A 12,143-nucleotide genomic window follows, 5' to 3' on the forward strand; every position below is an offset into this window, starting at 1 on the left:
TGGCCTGGTAGTTGTCTGCCTAGGCAAACTGCACCCTTCTCCTTGTCCTCTGAGAATGGCCAGACCCTCCCTCCAGGCTATAAAGTGGTCCCACGTCACCATCCCAGCCCTGGGCTGGAGGCAGAGATGTCACTCAAGTGAGCACTCCCTCCGGGGGGCAGGCCTGTGCCTGATGCTCCCAGGATCCCTCAGAGCACAGGCGTGGCGGGCAGTGGAGAGCTGGACAGGCGAGCTTCCCACGGAAGACCCCCTGCAAGGGGCTGGCCCACTCAATTCCATCCCAGGAGCTGGTAAAAATTCTACTACAGAACCGAGAAGAACTGAGCTATATTACATGCATGCTGGTCTCTACGACTCAAAAATAGGCCGAAATGTTGTGAATAAGCCTGTTCTGGCTTTTCACGATGCTCCTTTGGTCATCTGTTGAGGCTGGTGCAGGGGACCCAGTTTTTCTTCCTGTGCTGAGTGGGGGGCCGGGATCATCCTAACCACACTGCTTGTCATGTTGGTGTGGAGAGCTCAGTGCCAGGTCAGTATGGCAAGTTGGTAACAGGACAGATAACACTGGTCCACAAACCATGGCAGGGGGACTGTTAAGAACACAACGGAGTGGACTGGGCTCAAATCCCACCGCCTACTTACTCTAACAGTTCCAGGACAGCGGCTACTTGGCCTCTCCCAGTCTGCCTACACTCCCTCCTGCAGCACCCGGGCCCCACCCTACTGGTCATTCCTGGGTTTGGTGCGAGGAGCTCGAGCCCACATGTGTCCTCCCACTGGCAACCTTTTTATTAATAAATAACCTTAAAGACCTTATGACACAAGTGCCTAAGCATCAACCAGCACGGCTCATCACTGTGTTTTAGAAGCTGGGTAAAAGCTGGAAAAAGATTTAAGAGGCACTGCTGACTCCGAGTTCAAACCTTCTAACAGCTCTCGGTCACTACTGTGTGCTCCCGGGCCCCCATCCCCCCTTCAATGGACTATTTCTCATAAAACTCATCCAGTATGGGCAGCTCAGGGTGAAAGCTTGCCTTCTGTGGATCTCTCTCCAGGATTCCAGGCACGTGTAGCACGGAAAGCCCAATGGCCCTCGTGGCAGCTGCAGAACCTGTCTCCATCCCCAGCCTAGATATTCCCACTGGCCATGCTGGAGTGGTGCCCAGAGGCTGGTCATTGGTGGTGGTCCCCTCAGGGGACAGCGGGCCCAGCCAGGACAGGAGCCTCTGTTCCCACAGCCCTGTTCTTCTGCACTCCTTCCCCTCCCTGCTGGGCAAAGTGACGAACGCCATGGAGGAGACTTCCTGGCAGCCTCCTTCTCCAGAGACCGTCCCTTCGCCATGACAGTCCTGACTGAATTCTTCCAAAGTTCCTTGTCCTAATGATGAACAATGTATCTGCCAACCCGGTGCCTACAGTCCAAACTATCTCCTTTAAGACTTCAAGATAACTAAAGATACAGCTTATATCAAACATCACTAAAAAATAACTTTCCAAGAATTCTAAACAGAAAGAAATCTCTCACCACCAGTCCTGCCTCCCTGCCGGTTGCTCCCTGCCCTTCCCCGGCCACCTCTCTGCCTTCCCTTCCTCCCCATCTCCCTCCCCTACTGCCCAGCTTCCCCTCCACTTCCTGCTCAATGCTCCATGCCTCCTCTCTGTCGGTTCTCCTGCCCCTCTTTGCTATCCCTGCTCTCAATCCTTCCCCCTTTCCCCTTTTCCCCCTTATCTTTATTTTGAGATAGGGTCTCGCTCTGTCCCCCAGGCTGGAGTGCAGTGATCATGGCTCACTGCAACCTCAACCGCCTGGGCTCAAGCCATCCTCCTGCCTCAGCCTCCCAAATAGCTGGGACTGAAGGAGCATGCTACTATGCCTAGCTAGTTTTCCTTGGTATTGTTTGTAGAGTTGGGGTCTCACTATGCTGCCCAGGCTGGTTTCAAACTCTTGGCTGCCCTGACCATATGGGTACAGAGTCTTCAGGAGACTATCAAAGGGCTGGGGTGACAATGGGGAGGGTCGCCAACTGCTCTATGCTCAGGGGAGGGAGGGTGGTGGCTGGAGCCTTTAGTGACACTGACCAGGTCTGTGGAAAGTCAGGTTTGGAGCCCTGGGGAAGGCCAGGTTTCTCCACTCTGCTGTCTGGTAACCCAGGGCCCCCCCTCCAGAGGTGTCTCTGCTGTCAAAATGTTAAATGGGGGTCTTGGCTCAATTCACTTTTCCTCCTGTACATTTTCCTTAAACTTATATCATCTGCTACTCGTTGGCTAATAAGGAGCAGAGCGACTGGGTCCCTGCCTGTCCCCTCCTCCAGGCTCCTGGCTCTTGTCTGCTGACTCCGTTGGATTTTCACGGAGTCCGCCTCTGATCCCTTCTGCCACAACCTCAACCAAGTCCGCTCCAGAGAGCCCAAACTTAGAGCTACTTGTGCAACATGCCCCTCCTTTGCTAAGTGGCCACACAGAAACACACACACACACACACAGACACACACACAGAGTCCCTGTGCCATCCCTCGGCCCTTCCTGGCATGGGTGACTCCCACCTGGGAACCTGGTGCCCCTGAGCTGAGCAGCATGCCTGAGGGGCAGAAGCCAAGCTCTCAGACAGAAGGAGAGAAAACGCCACCACGGCAACGTGGCTTCTTCCTCCTCTTCCCACCGAATCCATCTTCCTGTCATTGCTGTCAGAGCCCAGGCAGTGCATCCTGAATTCACCTGTCCCGGTGTGTGCAGGTCCCTGGAGGTGGGGCTGACACCCAACCATGGCCTCCCCGACTTGCTCAGGCCCTGTGCTCCCGCTGGAAGGCTGGCATTAGTGGGGGGTGTTTCTCAGCACAGAGGGCAAAGGGGACCACCACCTGGCACTTCCCAGAAAGCACTAGGATAGTTTCTGAGCAACTCAACCAAAAGATGTGGTTTCACTTGCCTGGGAAATGCAGGAGGTGCTGGAAGAGGGTATGACAAGCTGGTGCCCACCCAACTCCCCAGGGCCTCACCAGACAGTGCCAAGAGACAGCTGGAGGCTGTGGCTGGCCGAGTCTAGCCAGACATGCCTGCTTCCAGGCTGTGCCGCAAGCTCTGCCAAGAGGGAGGGAGGAAGGGGTGCTGCCAGTCTGTTCCAAAGCCTAATGAGGCATGCCATGGGGTGGTGGGAAGAGCTTGGGGCCAGAAGCAGGTGCCCTACTCCTAGTCAAAGTTGGGGCAAACCGCACTTCCATTTCCTTGTCTGGCTCCCCAGATTCCCTTGGGCAACACGAAGTGTCTGGTGTGGGCCTCGCGTCCACAGAAGGCCCTAGCCTTGAAGAGTGTTGCCCATAGACTGCCCCACCAGCCACTCACCATCCGCTTCATCTCCTTGGACACCTGGTTGCCACCCAGGTGGTTGTAGAAGGGGCGCTCAGCCCCCCAGTGAGGTGGGTTGTGCCCGATGGAGTTGGTTCTCTGGCGGTTCATCTTGGCGATCATGGCCTTCTCTTCTTTCTGGGAGATGAACATAGATGCATCAGCCTGCAGGCAGGGTCACCTAACGAGTCCAAGTGGCGAGCTCCTCACCCTCCCCCAAACACGGTACCTGGCCAGGTAAGGGGCTAAGGCAGCTGCCCTTTCCTCTCGGCAAGCCCTGGAGCCCAGAGCTCTGCCCGGATCCTGGAACATCCCAGGCAAGCATCCTGGATCCCTCCAAACTCCCTACTGCCAGCCCTGGCTGGCTCAGGTGGGAGTGGCAAAAGATGATGAGAGTTGGTCTTGTGAGAAAGCAAAGGGCTTGGGAACATCTGCCATTTGCAAATAGTTCTCCCTATAAGTTTGACTATAAGATTCCATCCTGGGTGCCCTTCTCTCCTCTGGATGGCCTAGGCTCCCAAAGGCCTGAGCTGTCGCGCTCGGCTGCCCGCAGTGTGCTTCCTCCCCCTAGTCCAGGGGGCAGGGCGATCAGCGAGGGCTGAGCTTGGGTCTCCCAGGCAGCCAGGCCAACTCGTGCCTACACCTCCCAACTTGGTCTCTGGCAGGCTGTGGTGTCACGTCAGGCTTTGCTCATGGGCAGGCCAGGGCTCAGGGCAGGGTAGGGCTCTAGCTATAGCCTCAAGGGTGGGTGGGGCCTGATCTGAAGGTGCCCAGGGGGTGCCAGAGGGAGAGGAGACTTGGGATCACAACCTCTGCTCAACTTCTCCAAAATATGCTATAACAGAGAGGGCACCAGGACTCGCCTGGGGCCCAAGAGGGCACTTCCAAAGAGGTTTGGGTCAGTGAAGTTATGAGATTCAAGAGCTGACAGGCATTGTACAAATACACAAACAGAGTCTCAGTCTATGGGCCAACACACTCCCCAGGATCTTGTCTGTCTGTCTGTCTATCCATCCAAATGGGTGCAAGAGAGCTGGAGACCTGAGGCAACCCTCCCCTCAACTCCCTCCCTTGTCAGATAAGGTGACGGTGGGAACACACAGCCTGCTTCAGCTGACACTGCTGGTGGGGGTGCCTGTCACTCTTTCTGTCTCCATTTCATCCTTTTTGGACCACTTGTCCAGCTAGAAGAACCAAGAGCCAGAGAACTCAGGGTCTAGGACAGGAAGCTGTGGGAGGCCTTGCGACCCAGGCGCCGAGAGGAGAGATGTGGGAAAGAGCCCGGAGGATCCAGTTCACTGATACTGTGGCCAAGGAACTGGCCAACGCTTACAAACGTGTCAAGGAAACCATGAGGAACTGTCCCCACAGGGCCCTGAATCTCCCGTCCCTCTTCCTGGCGCCTGTGGAGGGTCTGACACAGCTCCCGTGAAGAGCCCCTGCAGCCAGGATCTGTCCCCTGGGGCACTGCACAGTAGGATACGGTGTCCCTCTGATGTCCCTCTCGGCATGGGCACCTGCCCTCAACAGCCCTGCCAGCTGCCCTTTAAAAATTGCCTTTGCTGTCATCCTAGACTCTCTGAACTCTTCTCACAGCTTAATTTTGTCTTTCATTTCACTTCTTAGGAAGAGAAATGAGGAAGCTTTTCTCTATCAAAGGGCACTGACCGACAGATAAATTCAAAAGAAAGACTCATAAGTAAAAGGCATTTTAGTTTAGGAAGAAATAGAAAATGTTCTCTTGATTTGCTTTAAAAATTAAGAACATGGAACATGACACTATTAAAAATAGAACACTGGAGTCTGCTAATAATTTAGCTTTATATTTCAGCAAGTGTGGGCTGAGACAAAGGGGGAAAAAGAAAGAGACTAGAAAGGGAAAGGGGAAAATAGGTTCAAGAAACAAAGATACATAGGCACATGTGGAGATGAACTCCGATCTATGGATCAGAGAGGGAAGAGATTAGGACAAGTGTCCACCCAGTAAAAGGCAAATGAAAAGGAGAGAGATGGAGATAAAACATACGGTATCCACAGACTCCCTTGATGCTGATCTCCAGCTTGTGGACTTTTGATGTCTTGGTGCTAATTTGAGGTCTGTTGCATTTTTGCAAAAGAAGCAATATTAAAAGATTCCCTCTTTACCATCCTTTTTGCAAGGCCTAACTGCCGGGGTCCTTTTTAAGATGCGGGAACCACAACGGCATAAGAAATTCATGACTTTACTCAAGGAAACAGAAGGAAGCAGCAGGCCACGAACATGTCCCTCCCTGGAGGAAGGGAGCCCCTCAGCCCCCCGGCCCCCACCCCGTCCACAGACCCGCTTCTGGGTGCAGCGCAGGATGAGGAAGGTCTCGATACTGTGCTCCTTGAGGTAGGCGTTGCGCTCGCCCCCACAGCCTGGCTCCACCTCGTAGTCCCCGTTCAGGTAGTTGAGTGTAGCCTTGGTGATGTGGATGCGTCTACAGCAGGGCAGGGATCAGGGTGGAGAGGGCAGAAAATGCAAAGTCAGAATGTCAGCTCCCGTGAAAAACCAAACTGCAATTAGTGGATTCATCACAATTGAAACCCTAGGGCCCCAAGCTCTGCTCAAATCCTAACTTCAACCTTGCATGGTACCCTCCATTACTATCAAGTGGGCTCTCGTGTCCACTGCAACCATACTATCTCACACTGAACATCCTGGCACAGACCGCTACATTAGAGTGCCCAAGAGAACATGGCCACCAGTCTTGCAAACTTTGCAAGCCTCACACTCCTGCTCAGAAGCCAGCAATGGCTCCTGCACGCGACAGGATGGAGTCCAAATTCACAAGCCTGGCACTCATGCCTTCTGAACACAGGCACTGTTTCTCCTAGCCATCCCTAAAAGGCCATCTGCTCTTCTCCCATTCCTTGGAAATGCTGTGTTTCCCACACCTGTGCCTCGCCTTGCTGTGTTCCCTCTGCCTAGCAGCAGGCTCTTCCCACCCCACCTGCCTCACCCCTCCCAGTCCTGCCTCCTTTACGGTCTAGTCATCCCAGAAACTATCTGTGCTTCCTCCCTCCCCCAGAACTCTATCACACCTCACCAGCCACTACAGTTTGGCTCAATATCTTCTGGGCCAAGGCTCAGGGAAGGGTGACATGATGCTCCCACAACTGACCAATGGTGGCACAGGAGATTTGGCAAGTAGGGGAATTTCTACTTCCACTATGCTCACCCCAGCCCCACCAGGTGCTTGCTACCCATCCTGCCCACACCACCCTGCCCCACCTCGCCTCTGCAGGATGGTCACCCTGGGTGGGCTTGAGTGGGAACCCAGGTTGGGGCCCTGAGCCACCCACAGCCTTCACTCACCCCGCCTTGCCGCCAGCCTCCATGTGGTTGGCTAGCGTGACGTCGTTAGACCAGACGTCGAACTGCCACTTCCTTAGACCAAGAACACCGCAGTGTACTCGCCCGCTGTGAATTCCCACACGCATGTTCACGTTCACCCCTGTCACCTCCCGGACCAACCTGGAGATGGAGCAGGGGTAAGGCTGGGAGAAGGCTGGAGGCTGGGCACACAGAGTGGGGGTGAGGCTGCAGGTGCAGGGAAGGGTGAAGGTGCAGGGGTCAAAGAGTCTTCCTTCTCCCATCCAGCCCTAGAGTCCAAGAATGTTCAGCCTGAAGGGCACTGGGGTGGGCAGCAGGTGCAGTCGGCTGTGAACGGGGCTGTTCCCGACTTGGCCACAAGGTGGCGCGGCGCCACACTAAAACCCAGAGCCCTGCTGCTTCCCCTCCAGGAGGGCACCTCTGGCCAGCACTGCCCTGTCAATTAAATTGTGATTGGAAAAATGCAAATGCATGTTAGGGCCAACTTGAATTAAATGGGGAAGTTACCACCACTCCACACCCTATATGTATAATGCTCTTGTGGGTAAGGCAGAAATGGCTTTTGGATTATCTGTTTATTGGATTTATCCATACTGCTGCTTCCAAGATGTTAGCAGGGTGATGGCAAAAGGTGGTTACCCAGGTTTCAAGGGTATGCCCTGCTCGGGAGGGAAGGGGAGCCTGGGCAGGAGCAGGGGCTTACACGCACCACGTATCCATATCTGGGAGGCCCCAGTAGACAGGGCAGGCCCTCCGTGTGCACTTATAACTCCTCATGCTAGGCAAGCAGTGGAGGCAGAGTGGGAAGGAAGCCATACATCTCCAGGTGCGTGTCTGAGGCCCATGGGAACCTGCCCAGCATTTGCAGGAGAGGGTGCAGGTGCCAGGAAGTGGCGTAATGGATGAATTCAGATTGCACTTTCTAGGGCCCTAGACCCTCCCTGACACCTGGGGCATGGGTGCACTCAGCCAGCCATGGGACCAGCAGTCTGACTTGCCCCAGTGGGTGGGAGCACCACTGAGACTCCCTGACCCCATCCCACGCCATCAGCAAGAGGCTGACACCCACTGCAGGGGAGACTGCGGTCATCCATCATTTCTCTTGTCCTGAATCAACTTGGTAAATACCTATACTGCAGCAGAATACCTTTACTGAAACACTTTCCATCCACAATGCCTTTGGATACTTGCTTAGCTTGACAATGGCTCATTCTGTCTTTTTGGCTTAACTCCACGGCACCTCCTTCAGGCAAACTCTCTTGATCCTCTCAGTGGAATCAACTGTCCCCTCCTGGACCCTCCTACAATAGTCTGCCTCCCTTACCTCACTGTGTCCACATGACATGCCTCGTATCTGAGGACCAGGAGTCCTGGACTCTTTCCCTTAAGGCTCTGTGCTTCTGGGGAGACTGACTGTCTAGCTCAGGCATGCCGGGGACACTTGGCAAGTGCTGCGAGTAGAACTGAGCCAAACCAATGGACCCGGCCGCCTTCCTGGCCAGACACTCCCGTCTCTGACCTTGCCCTCTGTGCCTTTTTTCTCTGCCCCTGTCCAGGCTATTTGTAAAGCCCAAAGTCTCTGACTTCCTCCCTTGGCTGTCACAGAAGCTTAGACCATCCATGTTTTTCAATGACCAGGGCCCCTTCTGTGGCCAGTGGTAGCCATGAATTGGCCAAACTGCCTTTTTGCTATGGTTCACAGGCAGGGTGATTCTCTCTAAGCGGACCACCTGCATTTGAACCCACCTGCCTGGTGGTAGCACCCTGGGGAGTTGTCTAACTCCTGTGAGCCCAACCTTTCACATCTGGGAAGAAGCGGAACCAGCAGCTCGACGCCTGGCTGAGTGTTTGTAGGAAACGTGAGGCCCCGGAAGTGCAAGGGCCTCACACGGCACAGGGTCCTCACACGGCTGCCAGCCTCTCCTCCACTCCTGGAGTCTGCAGAGCCCTCCCTTCCCACACACTTCCTCTGGGAAAAGCTGCCCAGGCTGCTGTAGGGCACAGGAATCCTGGAGAAGGCAAAAAGTCTGGTGGCATACACCAACCCTCAGCTTGGCTGGGCACCTTTGGGAGATAGTTTCACCCCACTGTTTCCCTGCCTCCAACCAGGCAGCCGGCAGGTCAGTCAGTCTCTTGGGCTGTGGACAGTCCCAAGGAGGGAGACGGTACCCGGGGGTGGGCACTTACGAGATGGCCTCGATCATGTCCATGCCCATCTCCACGCAGCAGTGGGCGTGGTCAGCCCTTGCTTCAGGAAGCCCCGAGACGCAGTAATAACAATCCCCGAGGATCTTAATACGTAAACAGTGATTCTCCTGGAAAGCAAATTAATTTTACAAATTAAAAATAGTAGGAAAGAGAAGTGGGAGGAAAGACATGAAAAGCAAACAGATTCACCCCGTGCCTGGAATAACTTGCCTTTTAGGGCAGTGAGCGCAGGCCCACGCCAGAACTCGGCATGGTCCCGGGACAGGCTTATCAGGAGACGTTGGGGAGGGAGGGATTGTGGGGATGGAGGGATGGGCTGGGCAGCCCTGAGTGGCATTCCAGCCTCCCAGACTCAGGACCTCACTTTTAAAGATCCGCTCCAGAGCCCCAAGAGGAATCTGGCTCGTCGAACTGTGGCCCAGCCAGCAGGGTGGCCCTATCAGCTTAAGGAAGGCCCCAAGCCCCAGTACAAGGGTCTCTGGTCCCCTCCATGCCCCAAGAGTCACTCTGATTCATTGCTTGAGGTTCTATCAAAAGTTGCCTGATTCTCCTCCTTTTACAAAAAGACTGAAGCAGGGAGAAATGAGCTTTAACCAAAAGCTGGTTGACTCTCAGCCTGAGATTTTTATCCAAAAAGAATTTTGCTAAACTAGCAAGCACCAGTGCCAAGAAACCAACAGAGCTGCTGCTGAGTGACAGGTGCCATGGGGCCACCTGCAGGCCACCATCAATCTGTAAGTGGGATTGTGATGGAATATCACTAATCCTCAATTATGAGCGGTCCAGCTCTGGATCCCAAAGGTAGTTGGGAAGCAGGGATTCAAGTGCCCGTGTGGCCTGGACTCGTTTGAGACTCAAGTGCCAAGCAGGTACTATTCACCTCATTCAGTTCAGTGATGAAACTCACAGGTGAGTACATGTGCCCCACCACGGAAGCCCCCAGAGAGGCCCTGGCACTGGCTGCGACGGCACCAGCCTCTCTCATCAATAACCCGGCCTGCTGTCCTGTGTGAGCCAAGGGGAATGTGTCCACCTGTCAGTGGCCACTGACATTTAATCACTCTACAAAGGCCTAGAGCTGGGAAAGGATAACGGAGGGGTGAATAGGGGCCTAAGGAATGAACGTGTAGTTCACCACTCCCTGCCATGGAGTGTTACTTCCAATTTATCCAAACGTTTAAGAGTCCTCTTTCTGGATGCCTCTAGGGAATGGCACACAGCCGCCTGCAGGCCAGCTGGGGACTTAGACTCATTCTCTTATCAGTCTGGCCAATCTCATCAGGAATGTGGCTTGATGGCACCTAATGTGCCCCCAGACGAAGAGCATATTCCCCTGAGGGTTTGGGCAGTGTGACCAGCAGCCTCACCACCCGCTTCCACGGATGGAGGCATGGAGGGCTCCCTACGCTCTCGCTTGTGCTCAGCGACAGTGCTGAAAGCAACTCCAGCTGAGTGTGTCTCCAGCGCCCAGGTAGGGCGTGAGGACACAGCCACAGCCTGAGGGGCCCCCTGCCCATCACCAGCAGGCTCTACCCAGCAGGGTACACCCAGGCATATGCCCATCCCTGGGGTTCAGCAGGTCCTCGACCACCGCAGCCTCCCTCAACAGCCCAGGTCGGGCCACCCTAGCCCTGGCTCAGGGCGACTCACTGCGGCCAGCTTGTCGAAGCGGGCGAAGAGCTCGTTGAGGGTCATGACCAGTTCCTGTGCGGTGCACTGGGATGCCAGGCTGGTGAAGCCCTCGATGTCAGCAAACAGGATGCTGGGGAGACAGGCAGAGGAGGAAGACCCTGCTATAGGCTGAATCTTTGTGTCTCCCAGATTCATACATTACATTTTTTTTCTTCATTTTTTTAAGAAGAGGTCTTGCTCTGTTGCCCAGGCTGGTGTGTGGTGGCATGATCAAGGCTCACTGCAGCCTCGATTTCTCAGGCTCAAGGGAGCCTCTCGCCTCAGCCTCCCAAGTAGCTGGGACTACAAGAGTGTGCCACCCTACCTGGCTAATTCTTTTTTTTTTTTGGTAGAGGCAGGGTCTCACTATGTTGCCCAGGCAGGTCTCAAACTCCTGGGCTCAAGCAATCCACCCACCTTGGCCTCACAAAGTGCTAGGATTACAGCCATGAGCCACTGCACCTGGCTGCATTAAATCCTAATGCCCAATGTGATGGTATTTGGTGAAACATAATGAGGTCACAAGGGTGGATCCCTCACGAATGGATTAGTGCCCTTATAAGAAGAGACACGAGAGCTTGCTTCTTCGCTTTCTGCTCGCCACCTTGTGACGATATAAGAAGGTGGCAGTCAGCAACCTGAAAGAGGACCTTTGCCAGACCCTGATCATGCTGGCACCCTGATCCCAGACTGCCAGCTTCCAGAACCATGAGAAATACAGTGCTGCTGTCTGTAAGCCCCCGGTCTTTGGTATTCTCTTAGAGCAGCCTGAACGGACCAAGACAGACCTCCATGAGGGAGCAGAGGCAGGGTTTGTGGCCAGGGCCCAGCCTGGGGCTCCTTGGGCCCGAGAGGGCTGCCAGCCAGCGAGAGTGCTGGGGTCTCCACACGGCTGCTGGGCAGGGGACAAAGAGGCCCTGGCACTGGAGGGCCGAGGATGCTGCCTCTTTCTGTTGCTATCCTCCTTCTGTGCTCTAACTGCACCCTCCCCCAGCCCAGGAGGAAGGCAGGGGAGGGGCGTGAGGCATGGGTGTGTGCCTTAGGAGAGTGCAGGACAGGGGTCCAGGCCCCAACTCCCAGTCGTCTCTCAGGCCTGCCCCCTTTGACCTCTGAGCACACCCCAAGGGCGCTGGGCCCGCTCCTGGGGAAGAGAGGCCTTTGATGCCTCTGCTCTGGAAGGCATTTCAGGCCAGAATGGTGGCCCTGCAAACTCTGACTTTCCAATCCCACACAGAGGGGACTCTAGCCCTAAGCCCTCCATCCTGAAGGAGTCTTCTATCCCCTACAAGAAACACAGTAAAAGAGGCCCAGGGAGGAGAAAGGAAGACACAGCCTGTCAGCGTCCCTGGAAGCCCCCAACTCCTCCCTCCCAGTTCCTCAGTGCACCAGCTGGTGATAGATCTTTCACCCGTCCCTGTGGCTTGTGTTGCCTAAGTTGAAAACATTTTCTTTCCTTTTCCTTTGAAACAGGGAAGGAAGACCCCAGGACCAGAATCTGTAAGGGCCCCTAAAGTTATTTTTCTTAAAAGGGACACAAAATCTAAAAACTGTGGTGTACTGAGAT

General features: G+C 54.8%; 1 protein-coding gene across 1 annotated transcript in view; it reads right to left on the bottom strand.

The window, feature by feature from the left end:
* Positions 1-12,143, bottom strand: part of ADCY5 (adenylate cyclase 5) — a 164,405-nt gene that overhangs the window by 38,827 nt on the left and 113,435 nt on the right. The window contains exons 4-8 of the mRNA XM_003894021.5: positions 10,559-10,670; positions 8,888-9,015; positions 6,683-6,841; positions 5,663-5,804; positions 3,340-3,480 (exon numbers count right to left, since the gene is read on the bottom strand). Coding sequence (XP_003894070.2) covers positions 3,340-3,480; positions 5,663-5,804; positions 6,683-6,841; positions 8,888-9,015; positions 10,559-10,670 — 682 coding nt within the window. The remainder of the gene's footprint in view (positions 1-3,339; positions 3,481-5,662; positions 5,805-6,682; positions 6,842-8,887; positions 9,016-10,558; positions 10,671-12,143) is intronic.

This window comes from Papio anubis, chromosome 2 (assembly GCF_008728515.1).
Source record: "Papio anubis isolate 15944 chromosome 2, Panubis1.0, whole genome shotgun sequence".
Lineage (NCBI taxonomy): Eukaryota > Metazoa > Chordata > Mammalia > Primates > Cercopithecidae > Papio > Papio anubis.